General features: G+C 37.2%; 2 protein-coding genes across 2 annotated transcripts in view; both read right to left on the minus strand.

The window, feature by feature from the left end:
- Window positions 1–24,502, minus strand: part of LOC132160094 (NACHT, LRR and PYD domains-containing protein 3-like) — a 274,868-nt gene that overhangs the window by 66,685 nt on the left and 183,681 nt on the right. The gene's annotated exons all lie outside the window — the stretch shown is intronic.
- Window positions 1,450–7,390, minus strand: LOC132160109 (sialoadhesin-like). The gene is made up of 13 exons (XM_059569828.1): window positions 7,138–7,390; window positions 6,548–6,583; window positions 5,911–6,183; window positions 5,702–5,833; window positions 5,347–5,517; window positions 4,509–4,790; window positions 3,993–4,235; window positions 3,789–3,908; window positions 3,316–3,417; window positions 3,034–3,090; window positions 2,777–2,863; window positions 2,072–2,131; window positions 1,450–1,922 (listed from the first exon to the last, which is right to left on the minus strand). The coding sequence occupies exons 1-13, from the start codon at window positions 7,166–7,168 to the stop codon at window positions 1,882–1,884; spliced, it is 1,635 nt and encodes a 544-aa protein (XP_059425811.1). The 5' UTR covers window positions 7,169–7,390; the 3' UTR covers window positions 1,450–1,881.

The following is a 24,502-nucleotide window of genomic DNA, read 5'->3' on the forward strand; positions in this document are numbered from 1 at the left end:
GCCATGAAAATTAACTTAATCCCAAAAAAACCTTTCCACTGCATTTCATTGCTGTCATTAAAGGACCTGCTGAGATCATTTCAGTAATTGTCTTGTTAACTCAGGTGAGAATGTTGTAACTCAGGCTGGAGATCATTATGTCAGGCTGATTGGGTTAGAATGGCAGACTTGACATGTTAAAAGGAGGGTGATGCTTGAAATCATTGTTCTTCCATTGTTAACCATGGTGACCTGCAAAGAAACGCGTGCAGCCATCATTGCGTTGCATAAAAATGGCTTCACAGGCAAGGATATTGTGGCTACTAAGATTGAACCTAAATAAACAATTTATAGGATCATCAAGAACTTCAAGGAAAGAAGGTTCAATTCTTGTAAAGAAGGCTTCAGGGTGTCCAAGAAAGTCCAGCAAGCGCCAGGATCGTCTCCTAAAGAGGATTCAGCTGCGGGATCGGAGTGCCACCAGTGCAGAGCTTGCTCAGGAATGGCAGCAGGCAGGTGTGAGCGCATTTGCACAAACAGTGAGGCCAAGACTTTTGGAAGATGGCCTGGTGTCAGGCAGCAAAGAAGCCACTTCTCTCCAAAAAAAACATCAGGGACAGATTGATCTTCTGCAGAAAGTATAGTGAATGGACTGCTGAGGACTGGGGCAAAGTCATATTCTCCGATGAAGCCCCTTTCCGATTGTTTTGGGCATCTGGAAAAAGGCTTGTCCGGAGAAGAAAAGGTGAGTGCTACCATCAGTCCTGTGTCATGCCAACAGTAAAGCATCCTGACACCATTCATGTGTGGGGTTGCTTCTCATCCAAGGGAGTGGGCTCACTCACAATTCTGCCCAAAAACACAGCCATGAATAAAGAATGGTACCAAAACACCCTCCAACAGCAACTTCTTCCAACAATCCAACAACAGTTTGGTGAAGAACAATGCATTTTCCAGCACGATGGAGCACCGTGCCATAAGGCAAAAACGATAACTAAGTGGCTCGGGGACCAGAATGTTGAAATTTTGGGTCCATGGCCTGGAAACTCCCCAGATCTTAATCCCATTGAGAACTTGTGGTCAATCCTCAATAGGCGGGTGGACAAACAAAAACCCACTAATTCTGACAAACTCCAAGAAGTGTTTATGAAAGAATGGGTTGCTATCAGTCAGGATTTGGCCCAGAAGTTGATTGAGAGCATGCCCAGTCGAATTGCAGAGGTCCTGAAAAAGAAGGGCCAACACTGCAAATACTGACTCTTTGCATAAATGTCATGTAATTGTCGATACAAGCCTTTGAAACGTATGAAGTGCTTGTAATTATATTTCAGTACATCACAGAAACAACTGAAACAAAGATCTAAAAGCAGTTTAGCAGCAAACTTTTTGAAAACTAATATTTATGTAATTCTCAAAACTTTTGGCCACGACTGTAGACGGAGTATGTGTGAAACGGGCGTCAGAGGTATTTAGAGGTAAATAGCTAGAAAATTCAACATTCATGATATGCATCTATTACACAATTTTTTTTCCACTCTTGGAAATGACAATTTCAAAATTCCCTGCTGTTTCCATGAAACACCTACTACAAATACATTTAAGATCAAGAAGAAAAGAAGGGAAACTGAGATTTTCACACACACACACACACACACACACACACACACACACACACACAGGCTTTGCAATCAACAATCTTTCTCTCCTATGCAATGACGTTACCTTTAAGAATACAGAATAGAGCTAAAAGGATAATCACAGACATTAAACACTGCTAAATCTATTGCTTTCAAGAGTTCATCATCACAAAGATGATAAGAATTGATTATTCTGGTCATTCTCCAGCCCTTCTCAGCCTAAACTCATCAGTGTCCTGGGATTGAAAGTTTCTCCTCCAGCCATTTATTTAATCTGAGCATACGTCACGTCACTAGATCCAGCATCTGAAAATTAGAAAATTAATAAAAAATGCTAAAAATGCTAATTTTAATCTTTGCATTTTTAATTTTATTCTTCGATTTTCAACAAAGGTTGTAGATGCAGTTTCAGTGGATTTTTGTGAATTATGATTGAGTTTTAATTTGACACTCACCTTGATGGGTTTTCAGGTTCAGTTTAGAGTAAACAGTGTCAGAACTTTCACTGGTTTTCCCTAAAAGATGCCAAAAGTTAATATCACTAATGTGTGTCCAATCTTCATTTTATATTCATAAGATCTCTACAACTTCTACAGAGAGAATAAAATAAGTTTACACTTTATTTTGATAGTTCACTTTAGACATTCTACTAACTATAAGTAACTTTGTAACTAAATGTCAACTACATATCAACTAAATATCATTATTTGCAACTACGTGTCTACTAACTCTCAGAGTAGACTGTTAGGGAAGGTTTAAGGTTAGCTGAATAAGTTGACAAAGAAAGTGTTAGAAGATATTAAGCAGACAGCCTACTAATACTCTACTAACTGCTAGTTGACATGCAGTTGCAAAGTTACTTACTGTAGAATGTCTAACGTGGACTATTGAAATAAAGTGTTATCTAAAACAATTTATTTTAAAACAATTATATGTTTGACAAAAATACCTCAAAATCAGCGTATTGTAATTTGCATGCAATAATCTTTATGGCTCATGCTGATTTCAGAACGAGTGTTTAGGAAAATGCTGGTGGTGTTGCTATTCAGTGTTGTGGAAAAAAATAAATCAAAAGAGATTTTCCTTGCAGAGGACTTTAGCTCTGCTGTACACTTCTATCATGATCATAAAACCATTAGAGCTTAAACTTTTTAATTCACCTTTGTTATCTTTCTTTATCTTCTGTTTCTCTGTAGGTTTGAGTTCAATCTCAGAATAGGTGACTTCAGTTGTTCCACTTACAATGTCTACAATCAATATCAGAGCAAATATTAAGAAATGTTTCAACTGAATTTTCTCTGCAAATATTACAGTGAACTGTAAAACAAGGATGGATTGAAGTATTTAAAAAAAAAAAACAACTGCCTTATTAAATGTTCAACATTACATAATATACTTCTGTAATATCATTAGTTACCTGTGCTTATGTCTTTATTAATTGCTGCATCACCAGAGTCATAAATATGAGCAGTTCCTGTAATAAATTAATTTCATGTTATGAATTTAAGCCCACAGAGAAATATTGTTTTCACTTTGACACTAATAAAGTTGAATTAAATCTAATTGAAATATAAATGTCAGTCACACAATTATCATATTACACTTCAGAAGAAGGGGGAAATTATTTGTGTTATTAGTTGAAAGTTATTTCTAAGTATCTTCAATCTCAGCTGGTAAATATTTCTGGGTAAAGACTGACCAGACATGAGTGTTTTATTTCCTGCTTCACTCTGGTTCTGGTCTGATGTCTGACTGCTGTTCTGCTGTTGACTGACACGAGAGAGAGACTCAGATCCTCCACCTACACAAACATAACATGCTCATGAAAATCAAGAGTTTATTTGCTAAAACCGATAACTTTGTTTTTTTATTTTCTAAAACCATGTTTTTTTACTGTTATCATGTTTTCATTGTGTTAGTTAGCTATATTGTTTTATTATTTTTTATCCTAATCAAAATAACCCAACTGCAGTTTGATTGAGATTAACTGGAAAGCACAATTAATTTTTTAGTTTTTAGTTGTCAGTTTTTGCAAATGAACTCTTTAAATATTTTGAGGAGATAAGGGGGTCAAAAATGACTCTAATCTCCTTTATGCATACCTAAATAGATAATTTAGGAACAGAGTTTGCAAAAAAATATAATTGAATTTTAATAATGGAGAAGATGAACCTTTGTTGTTTCTGTAACGCCACAGAAAGACCAAGAAGACAATGATGAAAAATGAGAGTCCAGCAGTAATTCCAGCTATCACTGGACTGAGATCATCAGATCCTGATCTTCTGGAGGAAGCTGAGATGAACACATTTTACAGTCATATTAGTTCTGTTTATTACATAGAAGCATTTTAATAGTGTTTCTAGTTTCTAGTCTCACCTGTGACTGAGATCCAGCTCTCGGGTGACTCTCCTCTCTCTGGGTGTTTACAGGAGTAGAAACCCTCGTCTGACTTTGAGACAGTAGAAATGATCATCTCTGTAGTTTGACTCTGGATGAGTGACCCATCTTTATGGAAATCAGCTCTAAGGTTTGGTGAGGATGTATATTGATCTAAACAGCGAAGAGTCAGAGTTTCTCCTTCAGTCACAGGATGAACAGGACTCTCCAGAATCACACCAGCTACAGAAACAGAGCAAACATCAACTGATGAACAGTAAGAATATAGTCAGACTGTATCAACATCAACAATTTTTTTTTAAAGGTGCCTTTCAAAACAGTCAAGAACACATAAATGACTATCATAAAATACAAGACAGCAATACAATCAATTATCATTTAGAAATAAGATTGTGTGGGTGATTGAATTGAGATCACAATCCATCTACAGTATCTATATCCAAAACATATAATGAGGGCTTTGTGAAATGAATAAACACAGAAACACAGACTCACAGTGTACAGTGATATTAACAGGATGACTTCTCTCTCTAGAGTCAGACTGACACCAGTACACTCCAGTGTCTGATGTTCTGGTGTCTCTGATTGTACATGAAGATCCTGTTTGTGATCCTCGACGTAATGATGTACAATTTTTCAGCCGCCTGCTCTCTGTGTATCTTCTCACTGTCCATCCAGTAGAGTTACTCTGGTCCTCACAGCTCAGAGAGAGAGAGACAGATGTGAAGTGTTGAGTTCTGCTGGGACTGACCATCAGAGAGACTGGAGGAGAAACACCTGAGAAGACAATCACAGATACAATTCACAAATCAAGTCAAGACACTTTTATTGATAAAACACTTTACACAACTTACATTGTTTCAAAACAACCTTTCAGAAAAAAAATATTCAAGTTATATTTTCACTTTCACTTATAGTATCAGAAAATTCAAAATTTATATTTAAAACTTCATAAACAAAATTGCACTTTAATATATTTGCCATTATTCCATCAGCGGCAAACCAAAGACAACTGGATAACCAACAAAAACCTCCATAAGATGTTACTATTGGAGAAAAACCCTGAGAGAAACCAGACTCAACACGAGGATCAGTTCTTCTTTGTCTGTACAGTGTGAACCTAGTCGTGTTTTTCTGGTTAGTTTGGTTTATTTAGACCCTGCTAGTAGATGCAGTAACTAAACCTGACAGCAGAAGCATCTTTCTCCATTCACACCATTCAAAAGTAGCTGTATATATTATGACAGGACAACATTTCAAGACACATCAAGCTCTAAAAGATCAAGGAAAATGTCCAGAGTGTCACTCATTCTGTGATTCAGTTTGAACTCACCAGTGACCAATATTAACTGTTTGTTGCTGATGGTTGTGTTATAGACTGGTTCTCCTCTCTTTGCTCTGCACACATAAACTCCTGTGTGATTTACTGTAGCAGAACTGACAGTGTATTTTCCTCCAGCTCCTCTGCTGCTGTCTGAGAGCAGATCATAATGATATCTGTAGTCTGTATAAAGTGAAAAAGTGCAGTTACCTCAAGAAATGAGCAGATATTGTTATTTGAGTCTTATACATGAACTTTTTTGGTATAATCAGAGTGTTCAGATTGATTAAATATTTTTAATCTCTATTATTTTATTTATGAAATCAGTTTATTCAGATATTGCTACATAAAGCACGTTATATCTTACCTGATGAGAAAGTTCCAGTGAACCAGCTGAATGTCCAGCCTGTAGAGGAGCCGTTAACCTCACAGATCAGAGTCACTGGATCTCCTTCAGTCAACCACGTCTGAGGAGAAACACTTAATACTGTTCTGGGATCTGAAGGTGAGAAATCACTCATTAATAACATGTTATACTTGTGTGTGTAGGCTATGTGAAGAAATGATCAAACTCACCTGATACTGTCAGTGTAACTTCATCACTGCGGTGTGATGTCCGTGATCCTCCTCTCTCTGATCCTTTACAGGAGTATTTACCCACGTCAGACTCAGTAACAGAACTGAATGTGAGTTCCTGTAGTTCACTGGAAACATAGTCTGAACCGTCTTTATACCAGCCGTACTGCCAGCGAGTGACTCCTTCAGCATTTATGTCACATCTGAGAGTGACTGTCTCTCCTCTGAACACATGCTGAGCAGGTTTGATGGTCACTGTGGGTTTTGGTGTTTCTGTAAAATGACAACAATTCACAAAAATAATGCTCTGTTTTTACTTTATGAATACAGTTACTTGACTGTAAAACACAAATGCTAAATCAGATGAGACTGAAGTGTTGCTCTCTATAGCTCTAATAGTAATTTATAAAACCTTTGTCAATATACACTTATTGAGAGTTTAGAAATGTATAAAAATATATCTGCTGTTTTTGATAAACTGATGTTTCTTGTAAAACCTCAGATTTGTCACATGAATAATTCAACTTTTTAAAAGTGTGCATTTATAGTCAACATAATGTGAGTAATATCAGTTGGTTTATAGGTTACTGTACAATCAATCTTAAGTGATGAAAATATATGAATCAAATTGACTCACCTTCAGTTTGTCCAGAGTAGATGATTGAAATCAGCACTAAAACACAAAGAGAAAAACTCATTACAATCTGAACATTGAGCTGATAATAATAAAGATGAACGAATATTAAGATATTGTGTGGGGACTGTATATGTGTCTAGATAAACGTGAAAACATCTGACTGGTATTTTATAGATTTGATCACAGCAGAGAACTGTTTCAGGATCTTCAAGACAACAGTCTGATCACGAGCAGAAGAATAAAGACAAACTCTTACTAACTGTGTACTAGTGAATATTACAACAACAGTGACAATAACTGCAAAACAAACCAACAGAACTGATTCAACAGCATTACACATCACAAAACTGAACGAGAGAACAAACACTGATCTACAACACAACAGAGTGCATTTATCTTTCACAAACAGCACTAACTACACACTTCCTCTCTCAAACTCATCCTTCACTCATATATCATGGACTATAGCTCGATCTGAAACTCTGAGAGCAGCAAGAAAAGACATACATCTAGGAACACTAACACACTTGATCATTTACATAATATAATAGCAATTACACTGAAATACATTTAGAGGAAATAATACTCACAGAGCAGAAGAGGAAGTTGACTGAGCTCCATACTGACTGAATGATGACAGATGGTTAAAGACACAGATGTGTTAAAGACTCAAGACTTCCTGAAACCTGTGCTCAGATCTTTAGAAACCGTTTAACCCAAGCTATAGGATAATAATGCGCATTTGATCAGATACAACTGCAGTCACAATTTATGAGATGCATTATTCGAATGCTTGGTGATAGAGATGTGTTTTAATCTAGATTTAAACAGAGAGAGTGTGTCTGAACCCCGAACATTATCAGTAAGGCTATTCCAGAGTTTGGGAGCCAAATGCTAAAAAGCTTTGGTGGACTTTGCTATCCTAGAACTACCAAAAGTCCAGCGTTTTGTGACCTTAAGAAGTCTGATGGATTGTAGCCTGGTATAATGCTAGTTAGGTATGCAGGAAAAATATAAGTATTTTTAGAAAGAAATAGCCAACATCAGACATGCATCAATATTTAAGAGAGAATGGTGTGAAAGAGGAAGCTTGCATTACTAAGAATTTCTAGTTGATGGTGCCGTGATACCAAATAAAGCACATGCAGTGTGAAGAGAAGATCATATCAGTGGTCTTCAGATCTTGTTTTGTTATCACTTCTTGCAGAATGAGAAATGTTAGTAAAACTAAACACATACACATTTTAATTAATTGAGAAGTTTTGTAAATCTCTATTCTTATAGTTCTCAGACTCAGTTTTCTCAGTTGCTGAAACACTAAAATTCACTGTCATCAACATGACATTTTCAAAAATATTTCTCAAACTATTAACACTATTGTTGTTTCACAACTCTGGTCAGCATTTAACCCCGTGTTCCTGTTCTGTAGCGTTCACAAACCATCAATGCCACCAAAACCAGCAGTTCTCACCATGTGAACACTATTAAGCAGCTTGAATAAAAAAATAAATAAAAAAAAGTTACAAACTAACTGTAAAAATGTTTGGAGATTACAGTAGCATTTTGTTCCAAAATGCAAAATACTTAATAATTGACATGTAAAACCTGACTGACTGCAGTAAGAGATCATGAAATAATAATAAAGAGACACTGAAATAATGTTTGAGAAAGAAGCTCCAGAATATTTTAAAAGGCACGGTTTCTTTATTTTTTTTTAAAGTTCAAAATAAGAAAAAAATACAAAGCATCTGCTACAAAGCAGTGATACAAGTCAGAAGACTTACATTAAGAAATGATGAATATACGTTTATAAATTACAGTGTGGAATCATGTGGTTATAATTTTGTGAAACAAACAAGAGGCTAAATAGCATTGTTATACTGAGACTTATATTAGGACTGATAGCGGTGTGTGAGGTTATGTATTGTTATGCTAATGATACACAGCTCTACTTTTAACATCAAGCAGTTGATCACACAACAGCTACACAAATCTCTGACTGCTTGATGAACATTTCAGCATTAAAACTCATTCTAGTGAAGATGGAGCTTGTCATCTTTCCTGCTACTCCAACAATACAGCACAACTTCACCATCCAGCTAAACTCATCAATAATCATCCCAACCAGATCAGCCTGAAATCTTAGGTTAATCATTGATGACCAGCTGACCTTCAGAGACCACATTTAACATCTACTACATGAATAAATGTAAATGTTTCATCTGTTTTAACAATACGTTAGCTGACACTGTCGAGTATGTCACTCAGTTTGGAAAAATCTAACAGAAACATGCTTTGAAAGTCCACACATTCAACGACTAATGAGGCATTAAGGGGCAAATGTCACCCTTATATTAAAAAATATATATATCTGTCACTACTGTGAACCAACTATCACACAAAATATGAAGTCAGCTGTCCATTGCAGCTCTAAAACAGCCAAGATACCAGAACAAAAATACACTCAGCAAAATATTGTCTAATTATTGTTATCAACGTATTCCCATAAAATAGAGATGAACAAACAGTTTATTTCATCAGTGTGTATCAGCCTTCCAGAGGTGGAAAGAGTACAAAAATATTCTACTCAAGTAAAAGTACCATTACATTAATGAAATTTTACTTAAGTACAAGTAAAAGTACCAGTCTAAAAAATCCACTCAAGTAAAAGTAAAAAGTAGCTCATTTAAAATTTACTCAGAGTAAAAATTACTTAGTTACATTTTAACAGTGGGAGGGAGTCAAAAATGGGACAGGCCAAGGGTATCAAACTCAGTTCCTGGAGGGCCACAGTCCTGCACAGTTTAGATATAACCCTAATTAAACACACCTGATCCAGCTAATCTAATCATTTAGGTTTATTTGAAAACTACATGATATGTGTGCTGGAGCAGGGTTAGAACTAAACTCTGCAGGGCTACGGCCCTCCAGGAACTGAGTTTGACACCCCTGGGATAGGTCTATTAATCTCAAACTAGTTGTTTTTAATTAAAGGAATCAGTTATTTAGAATAATAAAACATTTGGGCTGTTACCAGGCAAATCAGTATCAACAAACTCATCTTTTAATGCAGAGGAAATGCAGAAGCTTCATCGGACGTGACATTTAGATGTATTACACTGTTTAGTGCAGGACAAGAATGCATTTAACCTGCAGTTACAAATGCATGAATAATGTTTTGATATGCCAGACATAAAATGTTGAATACTCATTTGAAATTATAAAAACTTAATTATAAAAAATAAAAAATCAAAAGATACTTTAAATGTGAAATTAAAATGGCCAGTATGTGTTAGCAAGTCACTGTTAATAAGTGAGTCATTGTGATTGAACCGAATCATTTAAACGGTTGATTCATTCAGAAACGAAACACTGTCATGTTGCTCAGAGATGCAAAATTTTGCTTTGGTGGCTGTGTTTGGAATAAATTTTTGTTGTAGAAATAGAGCAAAAACAATGGCAATATGGTGTCTAAAACACAAGTCTCTTAGTTTACTGTCCTGTTGTAAAAAAAAAAAAAAAAAAAAAAAAAAAATATATATATATATCAGTGGCGGCTGCTGGTCTTTCAAAGAGGGGAAGCTCATTTTCGGCCTACATTATAACCCTCTGATGGTCTTCATTTGTAATGACACTCGGGGTCTTTTTGACCCCAGACAATACCATTTCATTTTGTAATAGTAAAATATTTAAATTTTTTACAAATATAATTTTACTCTGTTCATTTATGTTTTTACTAAACTTTGTACAGTTTTTGGAGGATTTAAATCTTTTACATTTCTATAAATAAATAAATATTTATTTAAATAGGCTTTTTTTTTTTACAAAAAAAGAAAAAAGCATTTCAGGTAAAATTCACTTCATAAAAGACCCAGATTTCTAACTTTCATACATGGGGATACCATGGATAATTTTATAAGGTTTAATGTAAGATTTTTGCCCATTTTTGGGGAAATTCAGTTTAAAAATTGTAATAAATCACTTTAACCACTAGATGGCTATAGTGTGTGTGTGTGTGTGTGTGTGTGTGTGTGTGTGTGCGCGCGCGCACATTTTCAATCTGTCTTAGTTACCAATTTACTTTTGTGGTGGTTCTGCATTTTACAAATATCAAGAAATATTGCCGCAGTTTGTCTTTCGAATACACTTGAGAAATCCGCGATCATGGGACTGAGCGTGAAACAGCTTCGCCGACTTCTTATGGTGCAGACCGCTGTCAGTCAAAAGGAGATCGACAGATCCTCCAATCATCACGCGGAAGCCCAGTCTTCATTCACCTCCAGAGACGCTGAGCGTCCGTGGGCGGGACATAATCGCAGCATTTATCCAATGACCGTCTAGCTTCGGAGCACTGAAAAAAACTGTTCAAAGCAGCCCCATCGAAGTCAATGGACGCTCGGCTTCAACAGGGAAATGCACTGTGACGCTACGGGAATGTATGAGAAGAAAATCGAGTCAGCCGACATGTAGCTGATTAACACAATACATAATACACAATAGTACATATTTGACCGTTGGGTTTTTTTTTTTTACATTAGAGGGGAAGCTGAGCTTCCCTTGCAGTCTTAAAGAAATCCCCACTGATCTATATATATATATATATATATATATATATATATATATGTGTGTGTGTGTGTGATTATGATTTTTAGAGGAAAAGACAGCATTCTTTGTGTGATTTTGATTCTAAATGATTTTGATTGATTTCATTCTAAATGCATTTCAACAGACTGAATCACACAGTGAAAGAACACTCTAAATGCGCGCGTACATCATTAAAACAACAATTATGATATTATCGCAGACAATATATATCGCACACTCCGCACCAGTCTTTTTGGCTAATTTGTGCAAAACCTCTTGCTAAAATGTCAAAGCATCATTTTAACCACCAATGCAATGACGCAATTATTTAGCTCACCTCTATATGCTTACGTGGGGTTGATGTCTTGTCGAGATTTTATAAACTGCTAGTTTGGTCTCCCTAGGCAAGCACAGCATACACAGCATAATAGAGCATACATATGGCCAGGGGTTCACTTCATTTCCTTGAGTTCAACTTCAGAATATGACGGGGTTTCGTTTTCAGCGGTGTCTGCACCACTAACGCCTGTTTTGTCCGTCTGCATCTGTCTTGTGATTTTAGCGCCAGTTTGCCCTCCTGCCCATTATTTACTGACTTTTTTTTTTACTCAGTAATTAATGTGTTTTAAAATGTAGCGAAGTACAATACTTCAAACAAAATATACTTAAGTAAAAGTAAAATTACAGATTAAAAAAAATACTTAAAAAAGTAGAAGTACACAAAAAAGCTACTCAATTACAGTAACGCGAGTAAATGTAATTCGTTACTTTCCACCTCTGCAGCCTTCAGAGAGGCAATTCATTAAAATAATAATAATATAAAAATATGCATTATACTGATAAACATCCATGTCTATTTTTAAATTCAATATAAAATCAAAAAGTACCCAATTTAATTTATTGGCTATTCCAAAGATAAACAAAGCAATGTACATTCACTGGCCACTTTATTAGTTACACCTTGCTTGTACTGGGTATGACCCCCTTTTGCCTTCAGAACTGCCTTAATTCTTCGTGACATAGATTCAAAAAGGCTTTGGAAACATTCCTCAGTGATTTTGGTCCATATTGACATGATAGCATCACACAGTTGCTGCAGATTTGTCGACTGCACATCCATGATGTGAATATCCCGTTCGCTGCTCTATTTGATTGAGATCTAGTGACTGTGGAGGCCATTTAAGTAAAGTTAACTCATTGTCATGTTCAAGAAACCAGTCTGAGATGATTTGAGCTTTGTGACATGCTGCATTATCCTGCTGGAAGTATCCATCAGAAGATGGGTACACTGTAGTCATAAAGGGATGGACATGGTCAGCAACAATACTTATACTTTTCATTTCATATACTTCTATTGTCCAATTTTAGTGAGCCTGTGTGAATTATAGCCTCTGTTTCCTGTTCTTAGCTGAAAGGAGCAGCGCCCGGTGTGGTCTTCTGCTGCTGTAGCTCATCTGCCTCAGGGTTTGATGTGTTGTGTGTTCAGAGATGGTTTTCTTCATACCATGGTTGTAACTAGTGGTTATTTGAGTTAATGTTGCCTTTCTATCACCTCTAACCAGTCTGCCGTTCTCCTCTGACCTCTGACAGCAACAAGGCATTTTCGTCCATACAACTACCACTCACTGGATATTTTATATTTTTTGGACCATTCTCTGTAAACCCTAGAGATGGTTGTGCGTGAAAATGCCAGTAGATCAGCAGTTTCTGAAATACTCAGACCAGCCGTCTGGCACAAACAACCATTCAACGTTCAAAGTCACTTAAATCCCCTTTCTTCCCCATTCTGATGCTTGGTTTGAACTTCATCAAGTCGTCTTCCCCACATCTAGATGCCTAAATGCAGTGAGTTGCTGACATTTTTGTGGCTGATTAGCAATTTATGTTACCAAGCAATTGAACCGGTGTACCTTATAAAGTGGCCAGTACGTGTATATATCAGGCTTTTTTTTCTTTCTTTTTTTTTGCATTCCAAATAATTCCTGTAAGTTCTTCTCTACACATTTTCTCATTGAATATTCTGTTTCACTCAGGAGTCAAAAGAGTTGTGATGCTGGTTCATGTTCACTTTAACAACTGTGAGATGTCAAAAGGAGTCTCTCCCAAAACATGACTTTTACAGTAAGTCAGCATGTTCAGTCTGAACTGAGACACTGAGAGATTCCAGGATGAAGCTGAAGTTTTCTCACTATCACGAAAGGTTAAGATCAGACTGCAGAAAAGAAGAAGAAAATATAAACTCTTTCTGTTAAAAAACTCCATCTATGAAACATTTCAGTCAGGATTCAGAACTTTTCATAGTACGGAGTCAGCTTTATTAAAGGTGTTAGATGATATCTATATAGTAACTGACCAGGGTGATAGTATTGTATTGGTGCTGTAAGATCTTACTGTTGCATTTGACATGATAGACTATCATATTCTTATTGATCGACTCGAGTCCTATATGTGCTTGACGGGAACCATTTTAAGTTGGTTTAGTTCCTATTTAATGGACCGGAGGCTCTCAGTTCGACTGGGCACCCACATGTCACCAGCTGCTAAGCTCCCATAGGGGGTCCCACAGGGATCAATACTTGCACCAACACTTTTTTCTCTGTACATGCTCCCTTTGGGCTCTATTTTCAGGAAGCATGTAGTCTTGTTTCACTTCTATGCTGATTATAGCCAGATTTATGTGCCACTTAATCGCTCTTGATAGCAACACCTGTGACACTTTGTTGACTTGTATGAAGGACATAAACATCTGGAGGGAGTCAAATTTTCTTAACCTAAATGAAAATAAAACTGAAATTATTATTTTTGGTCCCCCAATAACATTCCCTTAAAATATCTCAGTTATCACTTTGGTACATCCCAAGTCAAAACCTGTGTTTAAAACCTGAGTGTTTTGCTTGACAGCGAGCTGAAACTTGATAGTCAAGTAAATTAGGCGGGTAAATCTTGTTTCTTTCATCTCCATCTTCTCTTTGAAATCAAGCCTTTCCTCACTTTAAGACTTTGAGAAAGTAATTCATGTTTTTATATCATCACGTTTAGATTACTGTAACTCCTTGTATTGTGGAATGAATACCACTACCTTGGCCCGTCTCCAGTTGGTCCAAAATGAATCAGCAAGACTCTTAATGGGCCTACGTAAATTTACTCATATCACTCCTGTCTTATCTTCTCTGCATTGGCTGCCTGTGCGTTTTAGAGTGGAGTTCAAAATCCTTGTTTTCGTCTCGGCTCAACCCGACCCGGCTCAAAGTCATAACATAAAGAGGACAACTGACAAGATGATTTCAAATAAAGAAATTGTAAGTTTATTTAAAATTAAACAAATTATGTCTAGGGTTCGAACATAAGATAATTATAGTAAATATCAACACAAAATCAAATCAATAAACAGTTGGAAATGAGGTTGGTAGAGTTGTGGAAATCATATGGGAACACAAACTCAAGAACCCACTCTTCAAACAAAAGTCACAAAACACAAATGAGAGAGAACTAGGCAAAATTCAGGAGCTCCTTAAATAGTTTGCCACAGGTGCAGCTGATCTTCATTAGAGCAATCCCGCCCACCAAGAAGGAGTCAGTCCTAGAACTCAAAAGATAAAAGATAAAAAGAAAACATGGGCAGGGATGTAACACCTCCACCCACAAGAAATTAAATAATCTGGATTATTTAATACAATTAATTATCATAACCCCAAAATGAGGAAAAATAAATCTACACCAATTTAAATAAAAGATACCTACTAGTAAATGGGAATTCAGCGCGCACAAAGGGCCACATTTATGAAATAATTCATATTTAGAAATCGCCCAAAGGTCACAGGCCGGAACATTACACACGAGACCTTTCCTTTCCTTTAATGTGATGAATTTGTAAAGGATATGATTGCAGAAACAAACTCCACCTCATTAAGCGCTGGTTGGTAGTACAACTACGCTGTAAAAAGACTAAAGGATTGTGATCAGTCATCACCTTAATCGGACTGCCGCTGCCCAAATAAACCTCAAAATGTTGAATAGCCAAAATCAATGCCAAAGCTTCCTTCTCAATTACAGAATAGTTTCTTTGATGGATATTGAACTTTTTGGAAAAGAAACACACTGGATGTTAAACTCCTCGGTCATCGTCCTGCAAAAGAACTGCACCAGCACCCTTTTCACTGGCATCTACCGCCAGTTTAAAAGGAGTCTCGAAATTTGGGGCTGACAAGACAGGGGCATTCACTAACAATGCCTTTGCATTATCAAAGGCCTGCTGACAATCGGTCGTCCACACAAAATCTTTTTTTGGACTTAACAAGTCAGTAAGAGGACTCACTACACTTGCAAAATTTGGACAAAAAGCCCGATAATAGCCAATCATTCCTAAAAACCTTCTCAAATCCTTACGAGACTGAGGCACAGGAAAAAGGTCTATAGCTTCCACTTTAGCACAAATTGTTCGAACCTGACCCTGCCCCACAATTTTGCCCAAATAAGTGATGGTGGCTTTGGCAAATTCACACTTGGCCAAGTTAACAGTCAGATTAGCAGCTAACAAATGATCTAATATAGCCTTTATTTGAGTTATATGACTAGTCCAATCAGAACTATACACCACAATGTCGTCCAGATATGCCTCACAGTTGTTTAACCCTGCTATCACTCGATTGACTAATCTCTGGAAAGTAGAAGCAGCATTTTGCATGCCAAAAGCCATAACCTGATATTCCCATAACCCATCTGGGGTCACAAATGCAGAAATCTCTTTGGCTCTGTCAGAAAGAGGAACCTGCCAGTAGCCCTTCAACAGATCTAACTTAGTCACATAACTGGCAGGCCCTACCCGGTCAATGCAATCATCCAATCTGGGTAAAGGATAAGAATCTACTTTAGTTAGAGCATTAACTTTACGGAAGTCTGTACAGAACCTCTGAGAGCCATCAGACTTGGGTACCAAAATGCATGGCGAACTCCAGGCACTTTGGCTTGGTACAGCGATTCCATGCTCAGTCATATAGGTCACCTCTTTGCTCAATAGTGCATGCTTTTCAGGACCAACCCGGTATGGATGTTGTTTCACAGGAGCAGCACCTGACACATCAATATCATGCACCACAAGATTCGTTTGGTTAGGCACATCTGGAAACAAATGAATATAGGAACTGATCAGTTCTACAAGAGTAGACCTTTCCATCTGAGGCAAATGAGAGCGATGAGCCTCAAGATTAAAGAGAATTTCAGAGTTATTTAACCGAGGTACAGGTACTTGCACATCACCAAGTTCCTCTGGAAAAACGGACACGGTAAAACAGCCACATTATTGGTTAACCCATCAGAGTTCCTGGCTCTAACAAAATACTCCTTCAACATATTAATATGACACAAACAACTACGCTTGCGTCTGCCTCGCGTAGAAATGACATAATCTAGATCACCAACCTTGCGTTCAATGGTGTAAGGCCCTGAAAATCGTGCCTGTAATGATGAACCATGTATAGGAAGCAAAGCCAGAACTTGATCTCCTACTGAAAAATCCCGCTTCTTAGCCCGCTTGTCATACCAGGTCTTCATCTTTTTCTGTGAGCCAGCCAAATTAGTATGAGCAATTTCACAGGCTTTACTAAGCCGATGTCGAAAATGACTAACATAGTCCAGCAGATTGGAAGAATCAGATGCCTCCGCCAGCCATTTCTCCTTTAACAATTTCAATGGACCACGGACATTATGGCCAAAAACCAATTGAGCAGGACCAAACCCCAGGGAATCCTGTACAGCCTCTCTGGCTGCAAAAAGCATGAAATGCACCCCTTCATCCCAGTCCCTCTGGAACTCAAGACAGTAGGTTCTTAACATGGCTTTCAGGGTTTGATGAAACCTCAAGAGCTCCTTGGGACTCTGGGTGGTAAGCACTAGAATGGCAAGATGAAATACCCAACTGATCCAGCACCTGCTCAAATTTTGGACATAAAATTGGACCCTTGATCAGACTGAACAGTTTTTGGAAGCCCGAACATTGAGAAGAACTTCAGCAAGGCCTGTACCACAGCGGGAGCTGTTATCTTCCTTAAAGGAATGGCCTCAGGGAAGCGAGTAGAAGCACACATAACCGTCAACAAATACTGGTGGCCGCGTTTGGTTTTAGGTAATGGACCAACACAATCTACTAAAACTCTACCAAAAGGCTCCTCAAAAGCTGGAATAGGATGCAAAGGAGCAACAGGTATAGTTTGGTTGGGTTTACCTGTTACCTGGCAAATATGGCATGTCTTACAATAAGAAACTACATCTCTTTTAAGACCAGGCCAATAGAAATTCTGCAATATACGATTATATGTCTTATTTATACCAAGATGTCTGGCCATACCACAGTCATGCGCTAGCTTGAGAACTTCTTCACGAAAAACCTGAGGTACCACGACCTGAAAAACATTGCACCAGTCATCTTGTTCAGACAAAGATCGAGGGCACCATTTTCTCATTAGTACCCCGTCCTTCTGGAAAAACCCAAATGACAACTCATTCACCTCTTGCTCCGTACTCGGTTCATCTAACAGAGAAGATAAAGAAGAGTCTTTACTCTGTTCTAAAATGAGTTGATCCCTTGTAATCAATGATTTTTTGTAAGGAATGTCTTGGGATGTTTCTAACACTTCTTTACCTATCATTATCTGAGATTCAACAGACCCATCTTTATCTCCACCCTTCCAATCACACTCCCCAAAAAAAGTATCGGCCAAATTAAAATTCGTACCCCCTTCATCGGTGGAACTAGAAGTCTGTTTAGACCTAGCCCGTGTCACCGCACATACTGAAAAAACATCTGGAAAAGTCTGAGACAACTCATCAAAACTCACCTGATATAGGCGCTTCGGTAACTTAAGGGCTAGGTATAACTTTAACTCCTGCCAAATCATTGCCTAAAATGAAGGAAACCCCTTCAATTGGCAAAGAAGGTAGCACTCCTACTACTACCTGACCAGAGACCAACGGTGACTTTATACCAATGCGATGTAAAGGGACAATGGTACAGCCCATTTCAACCCCTCTTACCAAAATTTGAGCACCTGTATCAGTCTGGTCAGACAGAGGTAATACCCCCTTAAGAAGCAACGATTGTGCAGCTCCCGTGTCCCTGAGAATACGCACCGGAACACTACCATCCTGTCCTGATAAAGAGACAACTCCAGTTGTTAAAAAAGGAGTATAATCAGTGGAACCATCACTACTTTCCATGTTCTCCCACTTCGAAGAGTGGCGCTCACACTCATCACTTGGCAAAAGGGGCAATTGGCGTGCAGTAGCTAACCCAACTGGCTTGGTAGATTTTGCTTTCTTATTGAGAACAAAACACTCCGATATCTTATGACCTGGCTTTTTGCAATAGAAACAAATAATATTTGCCTTAACAGGAACTGCCTCAACTTTCCTAGGAGAGGTTGAACCAGAACTAGATCCGGCCATGACCAACTTACTTCGACTCTGATAGTAGTTTCTTTTTAGGTCACGATTTCCAAACAACCCTTTATGGGTTAGAGAAAATTCATCAGCCCTAGTGGCTGCATCACACAACTTGGAAATCTTCTGTTCATTCAAGTAAGTAACTAGACCTTCTGGGAGACAATTCTTAAACTCTTCTAAAAGAACCAACTCCCTGAGCTGTTCTTTGGTCTCAACCTGCTTAGAAGCACACCACCTATCAAACACGTTCTCCTTTTCTCGAGCAAACTCTACAAACGTCTGCTTCTCACTTTTAAAGTAATTTCGAAAGCGCTGACGATATGCTTCGGGCACTAACTCGTAAGCATGGAGAATGGAGGTTTTAACAGTATCATATACAGCACTCTGTTCTAAACTAAGTGCTGAATAAACCTCTTGAGCCTTACCCGTAAGCACACATTGTAAAAGCAGCGTCCAAACCTCTTTAGGCCACTTCAGTGTAGTAGCAACTCTCAAAGTGGGAGAAATACTTCTCTACCTCTTTTTCAGAAAAAGGAGGAACCATTCTTATATGCTTCCCAATATCAAAAACTTGCTCTACCCTTTGAGGAATCTCGGAGGGAACAACAAAAGGTGAAACAGGCGGTTGGCCCTCAGGCCTCCAACCTGCCAACTCCAGCTCCATTTTTTTTAAGGACAAAAGCCCGCTCACGCTCCCTTTCCTGTCCCTCCAATTTCCTAATCTCAAGTCCTCCCTGCAGCTCTTTCGCTTTCAAAGCTAATTGGTCTTGTTCTAGACGACACCTCACTAACTCCAAATCCAACTCTTTTTCCCGTAACACCATCTCTTTCAGCTTGACTTCACTGCCAACAATGGGACCTGGCACCTGTAATTTTCCACCAAAAACGTTCTTTTCCTCTAAAGTGCCCTTTAAACTTTTTAAGATCGACTCTTTAAGTTTCTTATCAGCACTAGTAAGCTCTATATCATAATGAGCAGCAACCATCAACAGCTGCTCTTTAGTGCACTTTTCAAGTGCTTCCTCAGAAGGCTCTTTCAAAAAAACTTCGACATTAGAAGCCATAGCTAAACTTTACACCTTCACAACAGTAGCCACTTTAGGAGTTCCCAAAAACACCACAGTATCCTTTCAAATATATTTCACAAAAACAAGGATTTAAACTTTTGGCCAACCCCATTTCCACAAAGCTACTAAAAAGGTAATTTTAATCTGCACCAGTCAACAAGTCAATCACTTACCCAAACACTAAATAGGTTTACCAAAAACCTCTCAACAGGTAACATGCTAACACTATGGTAATCTTCAAAAAGAAACCCCCTCATAAATCACCAAAATCATGCCTAAATTGTTGACCACATTCAACAACCTAGCATGCTACATCATAACCGCATGTTACCCAACACATTGACATACCAACAACTTTGGTTACTGGTGCAAAATCACTTACCAACTTGAAGAAAGTGAGAAAAGAAAAAAAAAAAATCCTGCTCTCTCAAACATAACTTTTCACAAGTTCCCAACACTAAACAATGATGCTAAACAAAACACCACTGAACATGGATATCTTAGACAGCAACTCTGGTTCACTATATAAAAGAAAAAAAAAATCCTCTCTAATCTTCAAAGGCTTACCAGGCTCGGGGCCACTTTAAACGCTGAACTTCGTGTCACCTGGCAAAAAACCAGGCCCTGAATAGCGTACCCCCAACAGAGATTAAATCTCCACCCGGGATACCTTCAAAAATAACAAACTAACAAAACAAACTAACAAAACAAACAGTGTGCCGTTGGAAGGATTGACTAGCAACCCAGCTGGAACACTCTACATAACCGGAGACTTCTAATAATCCAATACCCCTTTCCAAACTCCACTCAACAAATAAAACCTCAAATCCAAACCATTATTGATCCCGGACGAGGCCCCAATTTATGTTACGACCCGGCTCAAAGTCATAACATAAAGAGGACAACTGACAAGATGATTTCAAATAAAGAAATTGTAAGTTTATTTAAAATTAAACAAATTATGTCTAGGGTTCGAACATAAGATAATTATAGTAAATATCAACACAAAATCAAATCAATAAACAGTTGGAAATGAGGTTGGTAGAGTTGTGGAAATCATATGGGAACACAAACTCAAGAACCCACTCTTCAAACAAAAGTCACAAAACACAAATGAGAGAGAACTAGGCAAAATTCAGGAGCTCCTTAAATAGTTTGCCACAGGTGCAGCTGATCTTCATTAGAGCAATCCCGCCCACCAAGAAGGAGTCAGTCCTAGAACTCAAAAGATAAAAGATAAAAAGAAAACATGGGCAGGGATGTAACACATATCTTTAAAGACCTTAGCTCCCTCATATTAATCTGAACTGCTTTCCTTACATAACCCCTATCAAGCTCTGGGATCTAGTAATATTAGATTGCTCACTGATCCTAGAGTTAAATTAAAGAAAATGGCTGAACATGGATTCTCTGCTGTGGGCCCTAAACTTTGAAAATAGCCAAACAGTTCATGTTAGATCTGCTGCTACTTTACAGGTTTTTAAATCTTTACCCAAAACACATTACTTCTCCATTGCTTTCAATGTCCCTTGATGTTCCATCTCTATACTCCATATTATTTCTTATATTTTGTTATATATTTTAAATGTTAAAATATAATATTTTATATGTTTAAATGTTTTATTTACTATTTATTTTGATGCTGTAAAACACATTGGTTGGCTGCTGCTGTTGTAAATGGTGCAATATGAATAAATTAAACTTGAAACTTGCAGTTTGTTGTTCTTCAACAGATGCAACTGTTAAATACACACAAAACAATCAAGAATTTATTTGAACAGCTTTGTATGTTGTTCTCTCTTTATGTTAACTGTTTTTATGAACTACCTACAATCATCTTTTAATTATACTTAAATTTTACCAGAATAGACTAAATAAAATAATGTGCAAAATAATATGTATTTTGTCAGTGAGGAAAGAAGTGTATTGAAGAGTAAAAGATAAGCAGGATTGACACAATTTATTACAATGTATTTACAGCAATTTTCACAATAACATTCTGATGCATCATGGTCACTACAGTGGACAGTTGTTTGGAAGCCCTTTTGAACCATTTAAGAACATCGTGTCCCAACCACCAACTGGCAAACCCCCAAGTGTTGTCTACAATTCCATTTAATTGTTGTCTTTTTATCTATTTTTATTTATTCATTTGTTTTAGATATTGCATAATTAAAAATGGCTTCAGGAATAAGTGTTAAAGAAACTATTTAACACATTGCTAACATGTTTTAGCACATTGAAACCATGATTAGCATGTTGCTTAGATAGATAGATAGATAGATAGATAGATAGATAGATAGATAGATAGATAGATAGATAGATAGATAGATAGATTTGAAATATTAGATGGAGTAGAATCTTAAATGAGTTTTGACTGATTAGAAATAGCTGAAGGGAAGCTTGTTTGAGTCTCAATGAATTCTGGGAGTTTAAGTTTGAATTTTGAAAGTTGGAGATTAAATAGTCTTGGCTCATTTGAACATTCCTTCATTGTAAGTTTATGGGATTTTTATGATGTTTAATCTTCATTTTTGCTTCATTCAGATCAGTCTGAAAAGATAAAGCAACTCGAGTCAGATCAGACTGCAGGATCTGGGCTGAGTTTTGTGTTTCTAGCTTGAAAACTCTAGGAGAAGTGTTCAGAAATTTAGTCTAAGAAGAATAAGAAGAAGCTTAAATAGCATATGAGTAACCTAATGATGATCCATTTTTGTGTTTACTGTAACTAAATATAAGTTAATAAATCAGATATTTATCTCTCATCCTGCAGCATTTGAAGATCAGCACGACTGTCACGAGCAGATATGGACAAACCACCAGTACAGAACTGAGTGTGTGGAGGACAGAGATCTGAGATCCTGAATGAGACACTGAAGAAGAGACACACAAGCACTTTATCAAGCATCTTCTTATGTTCACCAACGAGAACATAAGAAGAAATAAACCAGCTCACAGTTTGATTGACTCTCGCCTGTGACTGAAATCCAGCTCTTGGGTGACTCTCCTCTCTCTGGGAGTTTGCAGGAGTAGAAACCCTCGTCTGACTTTGAGACAGTAGAGATGATTATCTCTGTAGTTTGATTCTGGATGAGTGACCCATCTTTATAGAAACCAGCTCTGAGGTTTGGTGAGGATGTATATTGATCTAAACAGCGAAGAGTCAGAGTTTCTCCTTCAGTCACAGGATGAACAGGACCCTCCAGAATCACACCAGCTACAGAAACAGAGCAAACATCAACTGACTAATAGTAAGAATATAGTCAGACTGTAACAACAACAACAACAATAATAATAATAAATAATAATACTAATAATGTGTTATTTAAATGTGCCTTTCAAAACACTCAAGAACAAATAAATGACAATCATAAAATACAAGACAGTAATACAGTCAATTGTCATTTAGAAATAAGATTGTGTGGGTGATTGAATTGAGATCACAATCCATCTACAGTATCTATATCCAAAACATAAAATGAGGGCTTTGTGAACTGAATAAACACAGAAACACAGACTCACAGTGTACAGTGATATTAACAGGATGACTTCTCTCTCTAGAGTCAGACTGACACCAGTACACTCCAGTGTCTGATGTTCTGGTGTCTCTGATTGTACATGAAGATCCTGTTTGTGATCCTCTGTGTAATGATGAACAATCTTTCAGCCCCCATCTGTCACTGTATCTTCTCACTGTCCATCCAGTAGAGTTACTCTGGTCCTCACAGCTCAGAGAGAGAGAGACAGATGTGAAGTGTTGAGTTCTGCTGGGACTGACCATCAGAGAGACTGGAGGAGAAACACCTGAGAAGACAATCACAGATACAATTCACAAATCAAGTCATGAAACAATTGTTTCAAAACAACTTTTCATAAAAAATATTCAAGTTATATTTTCACTTTCACTTTCACTTATATTATCAGAAAAATCAAAATGTATATTTAAAACTTCCTAAACAAAATTGCACTTTAATATATTTGCCATTATTCCATCAGCAGCAAACCAAAGACAACTGGATAACCAACGAAAACCTCCATAAGATGTTACTATTGGAGAAAAAACCCTGAGAGAAACCAGACTCAACTCGAGGATCAGTTCTTCTTTGTCTGTACAGTGTGAACCTAGTAGTGTTTATAGTTAATTGAGTTTGTTGTATATTAATTTACTAAGATATTATTAGTTGACAAATATTAATCAAACTGTAAAATGATTGATAAAGTGTTTATATGGTTCATCCTATAAAATGTGTTGATGTGCACATTGAGAGTCTTGTGTTGTTGGTAAAGTGTCTAGAATTAATGTGTGGTCAATGACACAAATATTTAAAATAAATTTAATTATGAAAACACTTTTATAAATAGGTCAGATAAGACATTTTATTACACCTGTTTGATTATATTCCACCAAGTTCACTTATGTAAGTAACGCTTTTGTGCCAAAGTAGTTTTATTTTAGTATTTCATGACATTAAATGTTTTACATGTTTGCTGTTAACCAGGAATCAAGGTTTTTTTTGGTTAGTTTGGTTTATTTAGACCCTGCTAGTAGATGCAGTAACTACACCTGACAGCAGAAGCATCTTTCTCCATTCACACCATTCAAACGTAGCTGTATATATTATGACAGCACAACATTTCAAGACACATCAAGCTCTAAAAGATCAAGGAAAATGTCCAGAGTGTCACTCATTATGTGATTCAGTTTGAACTCACCAGTGACACATATTAACTGTGTGTTGCTGTACCATGTTTAATAGGCTGGTTCTCCTCTCTTTGCTCTGCACACATAAACTCCTGTGTGATTTACTGTAGCAGAACTGACAGTGTATTTTCCTCCAGCTCCTCTGCTGCTGTCTGAGATGATAAT

Source organism: Carassius carassius, chromosome 16, assembly GCF_963082965.1.
Source record: "Carassius carassius chromosome 16, fCarCar2.1, whole genome shotgun sequence".
In the NCBI taxonomy this organism is placed as follows: Eukaryota; Metazoa; Chordata; class Actinopteri; order Cypriniformes; family Cyprinidae; genus Carassius; species Carassius carassius.